Here is an 18,993-nt window from a genome sequence, read left to right as displayed (position 1 = left end):
AGTTTTTTTTCTTCAATCCACCAATTATTTATTGATGCATATCCGTGACAACAAATGGAAAAAAAAAAACACCAAACGATACATATCATCTACAAAAGATTATTAAATACATCCCATCAAAAATAAGAGCATGGGGGAACGGAGGTCAAAAATGTAAAGTTAACGTGTAGATCAAGATGCTTTGAATCCAGATGTTCCAAAAACAGACCCTCAAACTTCTCCCTTTCCATGTTCACATCTTGGGGTGATAAGATCACAATTTCAAGGTGGGTATCATCAAAAATAATTTCACTACGCCGTTTTTCTGAAGCGCCAAGAATGAGTTTTTAATATTTGCCTTTACATGAGATTGCAGAAAGACCGTACACATGTCAAACATCACTGTTTTATTTTGTAATAAAATAATGAACCCAGAATATACGGTACTCAATACCGGCACTCCAATATTGCCAGAAAGCGAGACAGCCTGAACTCAGCCTGTAGCGTTCACACACTAGAGAGGCATCATGTGCTGCAACATCTGTGATCTTTTGTTCTTTCAGCAAAGCAAATCCAAAGACATCTCAGCCTGGCTGCAACATTATCAGACTTGTATCTTAAACAAAAGCACGGTGCTTACGGCTGAGCTTGTACCAGCATGATGCCAAACACCCTAAAACTCTTGCGAATCCACAAGAGTAACATCACTCAGACAAATCCACACTTCACCAAAACAGCTCAGTGTTTCTACTCAAATCTGCTAACAAGTCAGTAGTGCCAGACCACGTGGAGTGCATATGTGTGTGTGTGTGTGTGTGTGTGTGTGTGTGTGTGTTTGTTAAAGACAGAGTGGCTCTCTTCCAGGCTTTGCTCCCAGTATCGTGGTGGGGCTAAGCCCTGTGCGTGCGCTCTCAGCTCTGAGCTAGCTGGAGCTACAAAAGCAGCCTTTCAGGTCCTTTTAGCTGCCCTGCTCCACCCCTGTACAGCTCAGGCAACTCAGGCAAAGTCTCTCTCAGAAACACACCGACAAATGCATGCAACTGCAGTCATGCAAACACGTGCCGGGACATCGATTTTCAAACGGAATTATCTAATGAAAAAAAAAAAAAATCACTCCAAAATTGTGACGTTATATTGAAATTAGCCGTTAGAAGATCACTCGATTCCACCTCAGATTTGTTCGGCCGCAGTTGTATCTGTCACTTTTTAGACGTGTGCCTAAATTGAACGCAGAAGAGTTCAGCTACTTCCATCATCAGAGACAGAAGGCTCAGTGAAAGCTCAGGCACACGCACACACACACACACACACACACACACACACACACACACAGGGAAAATGTCCAGTGTGCGTGTAAAAAAAACAATAACATTTTATTACATCTTAATCCAATTGAACCATTTCGGTCAATTCCTGCAAGCGGGCATAGGTTGAATATTTGCAGCCCATTATAATGGTATTAAAGTCGCACATGCCTGCTCAGCTGCAAAGGACCACCCAGTCAGACCAATGGAATCAGCATGGAGGCGGACATGTCTTGGGGCATTAGGAAAAGACACTTGATTTCTTTTTTTCTACACCCAAACAGCATTCCCATCTAAAGGCATGTTTATATTACTCATCATTAATAGCAGGCCTTGACTATGCGAAGCGACATGCTTTCCACTGTTAGAGCAGCTACCCCCCACCCCCACCCCACCCCCAGTGAAAACATCATGCATTGATCTGATTTAGACCCTACACACACTCTAACTGTGCAACAAGTCTGGCATATTCACTGCTCAAAGGCGTAGTTACCCCCGAGAATTTGCTGAAGACGTGCACTGGAGGAGAAATCGCGACGCAGGTTTATCAAATGAATCCTTTCTCAGTGTGTGAGCGATGAATAAAGGTCTGATTGAAAAAGGCTGGGAGGGGTTTGCTTAGAAAGAACTCGCTGTCTATTCTGAACACATTTCAAACTGCGGACTGCCACCCAAAGACCTTGAGCTTACAGCCAGCAGCGAGGAATGGGACAAGTCAAAGGAATGTACTCTCTCTCTACAGGAAACAGCACATTACGGCCTCGGGCTTAGAGAATTCCACACTTCACGAGGTTACAGCGTTTTGGGGTCAACACTCACACAGCCTCGGGGTGAAATTAACACCCCAGCTGGACCAAGAAAATGTGTGTGTGTGTGCGTGCGCAATGGAGTATGTGCGAGCATGTGCATGTGAAAATGTGTGTACACACAGCTGTGTTTCTTCAGTGACACATATTCCCATATTACTTCTGCTAAGAAAACTGGTTGACCCCGGTGTGCGTCGATAGCTTGAATGTGTCCCGCTTCATGCTCCGCTGCTGTGACCTAAAACTAAGTGTCACTGACTTTCAACGGCTCCTTTTACACAACCTGTACACAGAGGGAATACTGCACCGTTAATACGTCCCTTCCCTCTGAATCAAACCATCGAATACAGAATGTTCAACCGTGAAGCCCTGAAGGCAGTCAAAGTAGCGAACTGACGCAAAAAAGATGAAGCCAAAACAGCAGATTATCCATTATTTTGATGCTTATTTTAATGATTTATCACTGAGTTGAGGCTACAAACAGTCCAACACACTTTCATTTTCTGTCATACGAGACAAAAAAGCAGCATATCAATATATTTAATAGTCATTTTTCCAAAACGTCACTTCACTGATCAGTTATGAAAAGAAGCAGACTACCACATTTGAAGATAAAGATGGAAAAAAAACACTACGTTTTTACGAAGCGTCATCATTTCAATGTTTCATTTAAGTCAATAATGTCAATCACTGATGGTTTTAAAGCTCATATGTCCATAACGAGGAATGTTCCTCTACAAATTACTTCACACAATGACCAGCCAGCTCATCCCAGTCGATGGTGTTGGTGGAGGTCAAACTTCTTCCACTGCTAACTCAAATGTGGATAAATCATTTGTGTGACAGTTAATATATGTTACTGGACCAAAATGGATCAAATTCCAACAGTGAGATGAGTCACTTTACGCAGGTGGCATGACTCTCAACACCACCCGTCCACTAGATTTACAGCCTAATATGTGACGAGGACGTAGCCCACAGTGAAGGCTACAACTTAATGTTCCGCACGGCAGCTGTAAATGGCCTATTTATGCTCGAGATGGATAGAAAAAAAGTTGGAATTTAACTTTTTTTTTCAGTAAAACGTCATCCAACATGTTTCAATCAGTTTTTTCACCATCTGCAGGCGCTTTCTCACGCACTCCTTAATTTAAGCTAAGCCAAGATGAATATGCTTCAGTTGCAGTCAATGAAACTATTGATATTCCACTGAAGAATGTTGTGCTATTGATGAAGTATTTAGGTATTAGGTTGAAATGGAATTAACTCATGACTATTCTCTTTTACCATATCAGTCTGCTCGTGATCAGAGCCAAATGTGTAAAATTTGTTTATTTACATGAAGAGAAGAGACGAGCAGAGAAGGGAAGGGAAGAGAAGAGAAGCTTGAGTGTGTATGTGTCTATGTGTGTGTGTGTGTGTGTGTGTGTAGCCCTCAGTGTGGGTATTCAGTGGGTTGCATAACATTAACCCCTGGTCCCCCTTTTTCTAAAAGTGGGGTGGTAGGGACGAGAGGGTGGGGGGTTCTAAGGAACTGACATCACCTCCACCCTCCTTTCAGTCCTGAACTCCCCCTCCTCTTTATACTGTCATTTTCTCTCTCTCTCTCTTTGCTCTATTCAGTGCTCATCTCTGATTGGCCAGATCATGATGGCAATCAGCCCGGCCCCTCTGTCAAAGCCAGCCCACCCCTCCATCCCCCCACCCAACTTTCTCTCTCTTCGCCTTGCAACACACAACAGCGGAGCCCCACGCCCTGCACATCTCAAATGCCTGACAACGGAAGCCTCCCACACTTTCAAGGAAAACACACACCACCAGGGACACACACTCGCCGCAAACACACACGCTCAAGCTCTTAGACATGACACCTCCCACTCACAGTAGCAGGACCAGCCATGAATCTTTAAAAGAGACACTACCTGATCACACGTGATAAATATTTAAAATAATTTTCATTCAGCTGGTTTAGAATCAGCTTTGAAACAACAGCATTTTTTTGTCGCTGTGTTTTGTTGCCAGAGTAAAAGCAACTATATGCATGTATGAGAATGTGGGACCACATGCGTGCAAGTGCAATAAACACATTTTTGTGTGTGTGTGTGAGAGAGAGAGCGAGAGAGAGAGCGAGAGAGAGAGCGAGCGCACACACAGAAAGGATTAGCTGGATTAGGGCCCCTCTCAGCAGGGACCCCCTGTGGCGAGGAGGAAGCCCCCCAAAATCAGGTCATCTCTCTGCCATCACATCTACAACGACCTCCCATACCCTGAGTCTCCTATACCATCAGAGTGAGGAGCGCTTCAGGACATCAAAACCGGAGAACAGCTGTCCGCACAGCGTCCACACGATGGTTACACCTCTGTCCCACAAGGTCAAGTAGATTTGACATATAACAGATGCTTTTTTTCTGACATGGTAATGAGCAACATGCTGCTTGTTCATGAGCATTTCCAAAAGTAATACCCTTTTCCCTCTGGACACACACACACACACACACACACACACACATACACGGTACTTTAAGGGAGAAATCCCTTTCCATTCATACTGAATAGACATGCTATGCAATAAACAGAGTAGAAGAAGAAGAGTCGTCCTGTCCATTTACAAGTCAAAGATGGAGAGAAGTCTCGAGAAGCTGACTTTGAGCAGGTGTAATGTTCCTCTGTGTCACTTATGACAGGCCATGCAGAATGGTGTCCAAACAAAGTCTGAATATGTGGGAAGAGTGGGAGGAGCCCTCAGTCTCACATCTGTTAAAGATGTCAAATTATCTTCAAAAATAAACAATGTATTAACCACATTTTTTTTAAATGGGCAAAGCCCACTTTAAAGATATTCATGCAAAAGTTTAAATTTGCCTTTTCTATCAACCTCTTGTGATGCGATACGTCAAAGTCAAACTGCTGACAGAAAGCCGACAACTGCCACTCAAGCTAAGACAGCAGAAGACCTCACAGGGCTCATAACAGATATAGAAGCTCTATCATTCATCCTTACATGACCCTTCTTTCTCTCATTTGTGTCCTCATCTATCCGTCACAGCCTCTGCCAGTGATGTCAGGGAATCCTCACTTCACATGAAGACCTCCCGTCTCCTCCTCCTCCTCCTCCTCCTTCTCCTCCCTACGTTTTGCCCTCTCAGCTGCTATCGCCAATCACACGACAGAGCTTTTGATGGGTTGGGAGAACCCACCTGTTCGTCCACCAGGAATCATCTGCCTTCTACCATTTGTTGTCACTTCGTCTCTTCCTCTCACCACATCATAGAGTCTTCCATATAAATCTCTGCTGTCCCAACTAAAACCCCTGTGGTACACCAACTAAGTCCCTCCCGCTATGACAAAAGATGTGCTTGACAGAACTGTGAGTCAAATTCGGTCAAAGTAATGATTTATCCTCGTAACATTACGATACATGAGTACTGATACAAATCTATCACGATATATTACGATACAATACATCACGTATCGCACTACGACATAATTTACTCACTTTTGTTGTACAACCGAAAGCACAGACACAAAGAACTTTTGCACACCTGTTTAACTTTTACCTCCTGTAACACTTCATTAAAACAACAAACATCCACCAGTCCTGCGTCAGCATGCCGTGGCATAAATCATATCTATACACAATTTTTCAAACTTTCTGCTTGTCAACTAGTAGTAAGCATGTTCCAGCTGCTTACTCCCTGCTTGCTAAACTTCATGATTTGATTGTATTTTGTGATTTTTCAGACGAGGGATATGTTGCGAAGTATAAAAGCACGAGCAATGGGAGTCATCGTAAGAGAAGCAGCAGCGGCGGTGGCGGTGAATGCGCGCTCTGCAATGCAGGTGTGCACACAGCCACAAATATCTGATGAAAGGAATCACTGAGAACTGAGACCCTATATGACCCAGGGTGAACCCCCACCCCCACTTCCCCTCCCCTCCCTCACTCACTCTGATGCTCTCTTTCTCTCTCCTCTCTCTCTCTCTCTTTTTCTCTCCTCTCAGTTTTCAAGGAGGAGGCGTCTACCGAAACAGAGGAACAGTGAACCAAGCAAGGTAGAAAGATTGTGCGTGAGAAGAAAAAAAAGAATAGAGGAGAGAAATGTTGAAAAAGGAAAAGCAGAGGGGAAGTGCCTCTGACGTGCAGCTGTAGCGAAGTGTCTTCTTACTACACAACCGTGAGCACCCCGACCCCTGACATGAATGTGACACCCCAGCTGCCAACCCCTGCCCCCCCATCCTCCTCCTTTACGAACCCCCACCCGTACCACCAACTTTCACCCCCCCCCCCTTACAAACTCCAACATTACCATATGTATGGCTCCCCTCGCCCCTGATTATGCTAATCACCTGTCCGGCCCCTGTAGCCCCTAAAATGGGTGTATTTAGCAGTCGGCTGGCTCCCAATGCAGCTTCCCCTGGGCCCGAGGTGTACATTCACACACTCCTCAATGGGCAGATTCTTCCACGTTGCTGCCTTCATTCAGGTCTCACTCTACACCCCCTACGACCCCCCCCCCCCCCAACCAACACCACCATCACCCCCTCCCCAAAAAAAAAAAACTTTTCAACGCCAATGAATTCACAGAGCACTGGAAAGAGTAAGTTGAGGAAGAAAATGCTGACAGAAAAGTCTGTGTTTGTAGTGTGTGTGCGTGAGAGTGTGTGTGTGTGTGTGTGTGTGTGTGTGTGTGTGTGTGTGTGTGTGTGTGTGTGTGTGTGAGATGCAGGAGTTGGGCTACAATGAAGAAAAAACCCAACATGTCAGATACAGTGACGTGGGATGTCTTTGTTGTATGTGGGACTAACAGGTGGGATTTGATTCTTCTCACTGGGACAGACATAAAAGTGCAAAATGACCAGTGAAGAGAGAACTTGTTCTGCCAAGTAAAATAAGAGACATGCGAAATAATTAACCATCCAAAAAATCCTCTGTCTATTCCAGTTCAGCTGGAAAAAAGGCAATCTGGTTCCATATTTCATTTCATTGCCTGTCAAATGGAAACCAAGTGACCCCCCCTCCTGCATTTAATGCCCCATGATTGGCCCAGAGCCCAGCCTGAACAGACCATGACATGAGTCTGAACAGCCAATCTCAACCAGCCATCTCGCTGTCATTTCCTGGAAAGATGGCCCGTGATTCCAGGTATCCTGAAAATCACACATTCCGGAATGCGGAGCGGAGGACAGGAAGGCATGAATGGAAGAACTGAAAGCCAAACTGAAATCTTATTTCTTTTTTTTCATGCTGAGTTCTTTATTCTTGCAGGAAATAAAGTTTGGGTTATCTTGACCTTGGTAATCATGAATCACAAAGAGTGATTCAAAAGGTTTTTAAAGGAAAAAGATGACAACAGAAATAGTAACAATAGTCAGGCCAAAAAACACAACAGCATGTTGTCTTGGACCCCAAGTGAAATGAGATTAATTATGCTAGAGTTCAACGTGGAACTAACCGGTCAGATTTAATTCTAGGGAGTGATATAAAAGTGCTACACAATGACTGGAGAAAGCTCACTGCTCTTAACATTTTTGCATGATTAACAATCCAAAAAACAAACAAAAAATCTTCCATCTGTTCCATTTTAGCAGTTTATTAATCAGTGCTGATAAGACGTTTCAGGAATCGTCGTTATTGGCGGCTTGTGATACTAACGGACCGATGGTGAGATCTACATCAAGACGGAAAATGTCATCGTTTTAAAGCGCTTCAAATAATTAAATGAAGGTTTATAATAATCATCTTTACTGGGAAACTGAAGAAAGTCAGACGGCAAGTACCTCCACCAAGGCAAACTCAGCCAAACCAAATACAACCAAAAAAAGTTCAGTTTTTCAGAGTGTTACATTGATCTGACGCAACACTTCTTCAAGTTTGGTACAATTCTGCATGTTTTTATGCATAATCCTGCTACCAGACAAACAATCGCAATGCTTTCTAGTTATTCCAACAGACATATTTGAGTATGGAATGCTATTTGGTTGCTCTGCTCCTCACTGGAGGTAACTAAGGGTATGCTGAGGTTGTTGGTTATAGTATGCCAACATTAAACTGAAGATTTCTTTAAAAAAAAGAAAAAAGAAAAAAGTATACCGAGCTGGAACTGAGCACCACTCATAAAACTGCAGAGCAGCACATTGTAAATAGAACATTACCAAAAATTAGTTAATCCTTCAGATTACTCTACCGGATTATTTTGTGAATGATAGAATCTATTAAATCACACCATGTCAACCTGGGACAAAACGGTATTCTGTACGTATAACCAACACAGTGATAAACGCAGTAGGAAGAAGATACAACTTGTGTTCATGTGCAAGAATCGCAACTCAGTTTAGCAAGATGGAATTTAATTTGCTGATGTCTCCCACAATCCTTGGTTTCAATGCCCACTTGCTGATGACCCCCCCACATGATATACATGGTTTGGAACAGCCCATAATGTGGTGGACTCTAACATGGGAATGGGGCAAGGGGAGTTGGAGAAGACTGGCCCAGAGTCAGAATATCCTCGAACGAAGTCGGAGTTAATCGGAGTAAATATTAGTTACCTGGATACGACAAAGACTGTTAATATGCTAGCCTCTGTTGCGCATTTATGTTGTGCGTCTGCTGATTGACTGGTGTTTTTTGTACCCCCCCCCAACAAAAAAAACCATCAGCCTTATTTCCTTGAAAGCTTCTGAGATGATACAATTTGTTTTTAACTTTAGAAAACTTTATCTCAAGGGTTTTTATTTAAACAGCAATCTTGAGAAAACAACTGCGGTATAATTTTACGTGCATTAAAGGACAAATTAAACGACTCTTTTCGATTTTAACAGATACTGACTGAGTGCATAAGAGTTCTGGGGATTAATCAGCAATCGACCTATTTTTTCCTGATGGTTACGATATCAGCCTTTAAAAATCCTCTCTCGTTTAGTCCAAACACTTAAATCAGTCTGAGCCCAAATGGCTATTTCACTCACATACAACACATACTCGCTCAAACTTGGGCTCCAAACCTCTCAATCATCTCAGAGGGGAAATGTTTTATATCTCTATATCTTTATGCCTTGCGTGTGCATGTGTGGTACTGGTGTAATTGCTCTTGCTGCCAGATTCTATGACGTTGTGCTGTAGGAATTGCAATGAACTATACTGCTACGTAACCCATGTGTGCCAGAGGGGCTAAAAAAGAAAAAAAAATCAACTACATCAACAGTTGGAGATGTTTATAGTACGTTTGCATGAAAAATTCTCCATGGCTGCAGTCTGAAACGCATCAATCTTCACCTTAATCTATCTCCCAGTGTACGGTAGGCCATGCAGCCAAAGCACAAACACACTACAGCTACTATACTCCAGCTTCTTCTCTTGCTTCATCTCTCCCCCTCAACAGACACACACACACACACACACACACACACACTCTCTCTCTCTCTCTCTCTCTCCCCTGTTTTGTACTTTCTCCACCCCTCTGGCAGTCAGCGCTGCAAGGGAGGGAAGAGAGGAAAGGGGAAGAGGGAGGGAGGGGTGGGAGGGAAGGGAAGGAGGGAGGCCAGACCACCCTGCTCTCATGGCAGGGCTGAGTGTTTACATTGCCGTGGCTCACTCTGTAATACATCTGGCATTCTGAGGCCACTCTCTCCAGCCAGGGACGGGGGAGTGGTGGTGTGGGAGAGAGGAGGAGGTGGTGGGGGGCTGCAGGAGGCTTGGGTAAAGAGAGAGACCTCTCTAGCAGGGAGGGAAAGAGAGGTGAGGGAGAGAGAGAGAGAGAGAGAGAGAGAGAGAGAGAGAGAGAGAGAGAGGGAGAGAGAGAGAGAGAAAGAGAGAGAGGTAGAGGGGGAGGGTAATTCTCTCTGCAGTCTCCTGTGGTCGGTCATTCGCAGGGCTCTGGTTTTTGAATAAGAACGCCAGAAAGAATGCAAAATGTAAACACAGAGCTTGGAGGCATCTCAGGATGTCATTTGTGAATGGGAATGTGCTCACAAGGTGAGCACACACACACACACACACACACACACACACACACACACACACACACAGTAAACAAGCACATTTAAAAAGAAGAAGTTATTTCACATTTACCTCACCAGCTAATATATAGACACAAAGCTGCTTTCAAATGACGGAGCGCTAGTTTGAGAAAACAGTGCTGGAAGTCTGTGTACAGTACCAGAGGTGCAATGTTTCCCCACACTAAATCCCTCACCAGCTAGCCTGTACTTTTCATCAACTCATAAAGTTTAACACAACACACTGGAATGTTATTCCTTCTACAGAGGGTTTAATCCTGTTTCTCGTGAACTGATAAACACAAACTTAATTGAGTCCAGTTTGGAGGAAGAAAAAAAAAAGAGAAAAAAAAGCAGGCTAGTATTTGTGCACATTTGTGTAGCTCGTAAAAGATGGCGAGAAAAGATAGATGCAGTGGTGTTCTGTGCAAACTAGGAGAACATATGGGCACATTTGTGTGCGTGCGTGTGTGTGTGTGTGTGTGTGAGTGTGAGAGAGAGAGAGAGAGAGAGAGAGAGAGGCTGCTCGCTGAATGAACGCGGTTGGGAAGACTGAGCGTGAGAGGGAGTGAAAGAAAAAGAAAAGAAGGAGGAAAACAGATGAATAAAGAAAATAGCTAAGAGAGGCCCATAGAAATAGACTGCTATGCCAGTCCTGGTCAACCACCTACTCATTCACAGAACCAAAAAGCTTCTCTGCATATGTGACTCACATGAAGTGTGTGTGTGTGTGCGTGTGTGTGTGTGTGTCATTGCTCCCATGCACATCAAAAGCTGGATAATTCAATCACGCAAACCACAATCCTCTCAGCAAAGACGCCACATTCGGGCACCCCCCCCCCCCCCCCATCTTCTTCCACAAGAAAGGATGTCAAGGCTTCTTCCACATGCACTTAATGTTATACCGCTCCCTTCTCCACTGCCATTACAAGCACAACAACAAAACAACCACTAACTCTGTCAACTCAGCTCTTAATCTCACTAGATACAAAACAGACATGCAAGGGAGGAAGAGAGGGAGGTTTTTTTTTTGTTTGTTTGTTTTTGGAAGAAAAAAGTCTTAACACTCTCTATTCTGAGATCTTAAATCTGTTTCAGGGTCCATGTAAACACAGGTGAACAATTTAATATATAAGAAATCATGGAGAAGTGTCTGTCAGAAAGACGGAGATGTAAATTCATTTCAGTATTTGAGATTAAAGCAATGTTATGTTCACTGCCCTCTGCTGGAGGACAGATGTCAAAAGGTTAAACAAAATTCATGAATTGATACAGAAAACCCATTCAGGTACATTTGGTGTGTGACGCTTGCACACACATGTAAACAACAAGCGTGCGTGCGCGTGCACACACACACACACACACACACACACACACGACACCAAACTATGAGGAGTGACAGCTGCATTTCTCCATCCAGCACCCTTCCCTCTGCTGCAAGTCTTCACTCTGCACCCAGGCCACAGGGTGAGTATCAGGTGAGGTTTTAAATAGCAGGGCCTCTATGAGATGACCTCAAGGTCCCAGGGGTCTACCCTTGTGGCCCCTGGCCTCTACACTGTGCCCCCTCAAGAAAGCACTCGGGGACCAGGGGCCTCTATTCAGTCCGTAGGATTGAGCCAACAATCTACTGCCCCTGTGGCCTGCGCCCTGTTCCTGGCTATAAATCTTTAGATCCTCAGCTCGCTCTCCCGTCTCTCCGTGCAGCTCAAGTCCACGTCCGTTAAAAACAAAACAAGTTCTCCGAACGCTACAGGCCCCTGTCTTCTCTTGAGTCTAGGCAAAAGCTACAGGCTAACCACAACTCAGCCCAGATTACAGTACAGCTTCAACTCATCCGCTTCACCCCCCGTTTCAACTTCAACCCTTGCCCGGAGTTAAAGCTTCAAAAGCCCCATTTGCAAATTCCCCCCCCACCCCCTCACCCCACTCCCACCCTGTACCCCCTCTTTCCCCCATCAACACAGCCCAGCCTGGTGAGCCACATCTCCAGCCTTCTTCTCAGCATAGAATAAAGAGTGAAAAAGTGAGAGCCTGTCCTACAGGAAGGCCAATGTTTATGCGATACTGTTTTAATTAGAGGCAGGTGGTGCTGCTATTTTCTTTACAATTTGGCCTGTGTTTGCCTGAACCCAGAATGCCAAGGGATGGCTCCATTTTCCATTTGTGGCCAAGAGGAACTCGAAAAGGGGTCTTATTTCTCTCTCTTCCACATCCCAACTGGGCGAACGTGGCTTATGGTTAATCATACGGACTCATCCTGCAATTTGAAACGTGGGGATGTATCTCAGCCGCCAGCGCGCATCTATGCTAACATAAAGCACACAGAGGACAGCCTGCCACAGTTGTGTTTATGTGTGCGTGTGTGGGGGGGAGCAAGATAGGAGACCACAATACTACAACTTCCTGTTTGAGCAAATAATTTCCCGTGAGCACCACAGAGGACATAAACACAGCATTTATCTGTTGTGAGGGAGCAATCTATCTTGAATGCAGGCAAATATCATGTAGTCAAGGTGAAGGGTAGGATAATCATTTCTTAAGAATAATATGATTATCCTTCCTGAAAAGGTTTTGCAATTCCACCCCCCAATAAGTCCTCAGAGGTTTCACACAATCGCCTCTTTGTGCGAGCGTGTTTCTCGCTCACCATCAGTCTCTGTCGCTTTGTCTAATAAACAGAACTTCCTGTGTCTGAGTGTTTATAAACAGTGCTGAGTGAGCGCCGTGTGAGAAGAGACAATCCCGGCAAACGCTGCAGCACGTGAGAGTGCGTAGAATAAACAGCTCCAGCCGCTTTGGCTACCTCGCGCACTACCAGAGAGCAGGTGATGACAGACGCCGCATTAGATCAGCCATGTTAAAAATGTAGCTCCATTCAGTTGTTGCAGATTTCAGATAGCTAATATGCTGCGGCTGTATGTGCGTCCACAGGCCACACAGCTTCCAGGCGGGGTCGTTCATGGGTCGGCTGCGGAGGGCAGTTCCAAATGAAACATAAACAGCCGCTCTGTCCTCTCCTTCTCTCTCTCTCTTTTTCCTCTCAAACGATGGGCCAGTCCCACAGCACGGCCCAGCACAGTGTTCCACGGTCCAGGCAGAACTAATCTATCCCTCAGCTGTGTAGTCTAATCTAAACAAACAGATCTCTCCCTACCAACATCTGGAACCCCTCACGTACAGGACCTAGGAAACCACCGCAGCCGGGTCTTTTTTTTTTTTGTCAGTGTGTGAATGAACAGGTCAGTCAGCCACTGTGAGTTCATGTTGTGGACATCAACTGGAGGTCAATAGATTTGGTTTGGCTCTATCTTGTGCTCACTGTGATGCTTGAATGCCAAAACATCAGTGAGAGATATCAGCAAAATCCCGACAGAAGAAGGAAAACACCGCCAACGACTAACAACTTTGAAAGATTACTTTTTTCTATTAACCAGGTCGCCTTACAGTCCCCTGCAGGGTACCACAAGACATACAGATAGTCACATACATGCTCTTTGTCTTTAGAGTCTATACACACAAAAGCATTTTTCATAAAAACATGGAAGTGGTGCACATGGAGGAGGAGGCGTATTTGTATGTGTGTGTTTGTTTGTAAATTGCTACACAAGCAACCAAAACCTGTAATAATGACTCAACAGGACTTACTGTTGTCCCACCATACATTAAAAAAGCAGCAAATCTTACAAAATGAGTTAAATCCAAAACTCTTCTGAATTCTGAGTGACCATGAGAACTGCAATGTCTCCCAATCTTTTTAGTATCCTAAGGATCCACAGAAACCTCAGACTGGTGCAGAGGTGTAAATGTACTTCTCTGCTTCGCTCAGTGTTCTTCAAATAATCATCTAGAGGAGTTTCCTCAGAGGGGATAACTTCATCTGTAAATAAATAGAGATGTAAAGCCACCAAACCTAAAGTGATGTCATCTGATCCCTTACTCTGTTTGATCTGTTCCCCAAAAAACTGACAAAAAAGAGGTTTTTCCCTACATGTTTTCAGTTTGGTTTTTCTACCAACTACCAAACGGATGATTACTCATCGACAGTAGAGTCTACCAATCAATTTATTGCCTGATCAATGTCAAGAGTGCAAGGAGGCCCCCCCTCTTCCTGGGGATGATAAGTCTGTCTGTCAGACCCCCACAGGGGGAGCAGCACGAAAGGACACAACTGTCTTCCTGGAGAAGAAGCTGCTGTGTTTGATGTGTACAGAAATGTTTTAATACTTCATAGGATTGGATGTATTTGTTTGAGTGAAAGAGATAAATTAGGACAGGAAGGTGGTGGGTGGGTGGGGGATCATTAAAAAGTCACCACTACACTACATACATTTTCTTATGCCTAAAAAACATTCTTATTCATTCTCCCGGGCAAAAAAACAATCCACACACGTGCACACACACACACACACATGCACGCACACATGCACGCACACACACAGACTGCTCCTCCATTCATGACTCCACCAGCAGACTATAGCCCCAAGTGCTGGAATGCAGATCAAAGGAAAAGGAAAAAAAAAAAAAAGCACAGCCCCTTATACCCCCCCACCCCCAAGCACCACCCATATGCAGCGTTCCTTTCTGCCTTAAACATTTTCATTCTTTTATTCTCTTTAAAACAATACAAAACAAACAAACAACCCCAAAAAAAACAAACCACCAAGTGAGTAGTCTATCCTCTTCACAAACACGAGTTCCTGTCCTCACTCCGCTTTTTTCCTGCAGCCGGAGACAAATCTCTTTGGAAAGTTGAGAGCTGTCCAAAACGGGACCACACACAGTCGCTGAGCACTCAACTGCTGGGGGCAGGCAGACACACACTCACTCACACACACACTCTCACAAAATGGCGGCTTTGGCAAAAAAAAAAAAAAAAAAATTTCCTCTACCCCAAAAGCTGCTTATGAACTTAATTACAACCTCACTTCTGAGTGTGATTGCAGTCACATCTCGCACATCTTTTTACGCGCAACTAACTTCATTCAAGGAGTGCAACAAAGTTGAGGTGCACATGTTTATTTTCAAGTTCAACTTGGACACTTGCCAGAGCTGAAACAATAAACAACCCCCCCCCATGCGCCCCCCCCCCCCCAGCTTGTTTGGAAGCTTCCACCATTACCCCATCATCTTCCAGTCTCACTCATCTCACACCCCTCCAAACATGCAATAATCAACCTTCAACAGCACCCAAACACTTTGCGCCACTTTACATCCCCAACGAGACAACAACAACAATTCAGACAACTGTCAAAAACACAAATGAACCAAACGGTGTCTTACCTTCCACCCAGAGTTTCTCCACGTCCGTCTCCAAATTAGCAGCCCGTAAGCCCACAGCGAAAGCTCCAAAAATCATGAGGCCCACAACCAAAAACTTTCCGCAGTTCTTTTGTATGTAACAGCCCAGCCTGAATAAAAGTCTCTGGAACTTTGCTCTCAGCCATAGAGGTGCTTTCCTCCCAGTCGCCTTCCCCTACAACGACACAAGAGTCACAGTTCAGTTCAGAGAGCTCCTACCTGAACAGGTGAGTGTGGAGCATTTTGAGAAAAAGACAACAAAAAAAAGATGAAGACAGCAACTAATGTAAACAGGTGCTTCCTCCTTATGATGCTGCAAGAACATAGTGACATCAGATAAGCCTTAAACTATTTAAACTATGCCATTATAAATATTTCTACAGTGAAAGCAGCGAAAGGGAAACAGGGCCTCTCAGCTAAACAGTGGGTAGTGATATATGTCCCCCCCCCCCCCCCCACACACACACACACACAAAGCCTGATCAACTCCTGTCATGTCAGTGGCCAAACATGAATTCAACAGCTGCTGATGCAACCAGACAGACAGACAGTAAGGAAGTGACAAGGGTTCATGCTGCCCCCCCCCCCCCCCAAAAAAAAGCCTTGCAGCTGGACCTCCAGCGTGGCCGGAGGTAAATAGAAGGAGATAGCAGTCAAGTCAACGTTATCCGTGGGAGGCCTTTTGATAACGAGCCTCTCGGGTCCGTGTTGCAGACGCACGTACAGCCTATGCGGTGTAAAGATTCCACTATGACTGCTTTTAATAGCTCTATTTGCTCCCCGCCACGAAAAAAAGACATTTATATTGAGGGTGATTTGTCATTTAAGTGCGCACACGTACACACGCACATGCACGAGTGGGTGATACTAAATATCCTGGGAAGAGTGAATGCGGTAAAACCCACAAATACCACCACACACAACTCCACTCGGTGTCCAGCAGCCAGTGTGTTCCGACCTGCGAGGAGAGTGGAGGAGCCACCACGGGAGGACTCACAATATTTGTGAACGGAAGAGGGCAGCCACATGGATTTTTCTTTCTCTCATTTACGCAAATTTACATGCACAACTTTCACCACCCAAACGCACCCCCCTTCCTCCCTCACCACCACCACCGACATCACCCCCCTTCCTTTATACGCCTAAAAAGCGCCAGGTGCCTGGAGAGAAAACTGCATGGTCTGAGACCGTTAGGGGATGAGATGTTGTATCAGCAGCTTGCACATTCAACTTGTTTTCGGGGGAGTGACTGTTGCAAATGTTTGGGGTTTTCTCCAACCTTGCCTTACCCCTCAGCTCCCTGCCCCAGCCCGTCCCGTTACCTAGCAGCGACTGGACACTTTGGCCACTTTTACGGCGAACACAATGAAACCAAGACCAGAAATCCTCAGCTCTGTTAAGATGTGAAATAACCACCTCGGATATTTGCTCCAAAGCAAACCCCGCATCACAGTAACTCGGCCGCTGCAAATACTCCAAATCCAGCGGTGTGCTGCGGGTCGAGTCCCTCCTGTTCCTCCGCGTTATCCTCGGCCGATCGGGGTCTCTGTTTTCCTGCTCGGAGGGCGCATTAGCAGCCGAGGCCATGTTGCGGGGACTGCGAGATGGTTACCGTTTCCCACTTTATAGTATTTCCCCGAAAGCGTGTAGCGATATCCCAAGGCAACAAAGTTTCACTCTCGGAGATCGCACATCCGTCAAGTAGGACTTCATACTCCTGTTGGAGACGGCGAGTCAAAGTCTGCGCCTTCCATCCCAACATTTCGTGATCCGGAGGTCTCCGCCGCTTTCACCGCATTCACCGTGTCTCTTTAAAAAAGTAAGTTTCTCTCAAAAAGCGAGGCGCGCAGAGCGGTTCCCATACACGAGTCGTCGGGTAGGAAAGCTCGATGGTCGTAGCATTGTGCTGAGATCTATGTGGTCTTCCCCTGGGCCGCGCGTCACGGCCAACACTGAGATTCAATAGAAGAGGAGAAAAAGACCTCTCTCCATTTGGAGGCAGAGGAGGAGGAGGGGTGAAGAGGGAAAAAAGACTCCAGATCCCGCCTCTAGGGCTGTCAGATTGCAGGACTTTCTTGCATCTGATTGGTTCCAGAAGGGCAAAAATTACTCAGCAAACACGACTATTATTAGCTGCTTAGCAACAGCTCACTAAAGTAGAGAGACCACCCAGGCGGGGAGACCTCATGTGTGCATCTCCAGCTACAGGGGATGCTCGCTGAGGGACAAATCCGCTTGTTGCGTTTGTAGTTTTGGGTTTAAATACAGCGCCCCGCCGCTGGAAAGAAGCGTGTCACTGAGAAGAGGTGAAGTCTGAAGGAAGGTAGCGGCAGCGGAGCAGCCAGGAGCCGAGGAATAGTCCCTGATGCACTTTTTAAACTTTGTTTTTCCCGGGCACGCCACCATCATCGTGGTGGTAGTCCAGACTCAAATTACAGCGGCTCAAGAGGACGTCCTAGTGTTGGCGTTCCAGCTTTACTTTAGAATGTACTTGTCCAAAAATTAGTTTAATAATTATGCACGTCAAAAGGACAAAAACACGCATATATATATTTTATCTGTCCATGTAAAAAAGTGCCTGTGGCCTCTTGTTTTGAACTCATCTCTGACCAAATGTTATTCAGAAAATAAAGAAAAACATCATGTTGCAGAAAAATAATCTCTTAAGAACTATGATAATCTTATAAAATATTTGATTAAAAAGTGCAATTTTTTGTGCATTACAGATACAATGTAAACACTTAGATTTATGGCCCAAGACATGGATTCCATGTCTTTACCACACACAAAAAAATCAGCTGTTATACTGACTCCTGTCTTTATAACAGAGATAAAACAAAATCCAACATATGTTTAAAACATCTTGAAATGCCAACCGTGGAAATAAAAAAAAAAATTCAAGTAAATTTATGCCAAGAAGAAAAGTTACATTGGAACAATGTAACTTTTCTTCTTCCTGTCACCTTCCTTTAAATCTAATAAATCAAAGGCTGCTATTCGTATGAAATAAGAGAGAAGCGATACAATGGAGCAACAAGTGACCGGACCAGAGTCTGATCACCAGCCGGTCCAGACTTCACCTGAGACTCAGCAGCGGCTCATCTGGCAGCCAGCCGCTCACTTACCATCCTCAGTCCAGGTGGGGGACAGCTCTCAGGACAGATCCGTGATATCCCCCTCCGTAACCGTTCCAGTTATGACAAAAGGGACCCTTTCACTGTTGCGAGGAGAGAATGAGAGTCATCATAATCTGTCTTGGTCGTAACCGGCATCCTGCGCAGCATGCGTCGGGGAAAAGGTTCACAATTACATGGCTGTTCCTTTTTGGCCACGTGGGTGGTCCCATTTGCTTCATAGGCAGGCGGCTTCGATTGTCACGTGACCCCTCCAATTTTTTTAAACCCTACCAATCCGAAGTGCTGCAGCATTTCAAATCAGTCACAAGCACACACACACACACACACACACACACACAGAGTCCGAGATAATACACGCGCATAAAAGTGTGTTGTGAAAGCAAACACAACATAGGTGCCACACCTTTGTTTACATCCGATCAAGCACGTGCATGGGCCAAATGAGACCCAAGCATACAGTAACATATA

General features: G+C 45.0%; 1 protein-coding gene across 2 annotated transcripts in view; it reads right to left on the bottom strand.

Moving 5' to 3' along the window:
* Window positions 1-18,647, bottom strand: part of ptch1 (patched 1) — a 54,327-nt gene extending 35,680 nt beyond the window's left edge. Inside the window, exons 1-2 of one of the 2 annotated variants that reach the window (XM_086206379.1) lie at window positions 18,514-18,647; window positions 15,371-15,563 (exon numbers count right to left, since the gene is read on the bottom strand). In XM_086206379.1, the coding sequence (XP_086062505.1) occupies window positions 15,371-15,563; window positions 18,514-18,516 (196 nt within the window). In that variant the 5' untranslated portion in view covers window positions 18,517-18,647. Of the gene's footprint in view, window positions 1-15,370; window positions 15,564-16,804; window positions 17,340-18,513 lie in introns of those variants that run through there. The other variant, XM_086206378.1, reaches the window with a different exon arrangement.
* Window positions 18,648-18,993: the final 346 nt, after the last annotated feature.

The sequence above is a fragment of the Aulostomus chinensis genome, chromosome 6 (genome assembly GCF_037954235.1).
Source record: "Aulostomus chinensis isolate RoL2024-O1b breed Wild chromosome 6, RoL_Achi_v1.0, whole genome shotgun sequence".
NCBI classification, from domain to species: Eukaryota; Metazoa; Chordata; class Actinopteri; order Syngnathiformes; family Aulostomidae; genus Aulostomus; species Aulostomus chinensis.
Note: the sequence above shows the minus strand (reverse complement) of the source record. Positions and strands in the feature narration are given on the sequence as shown.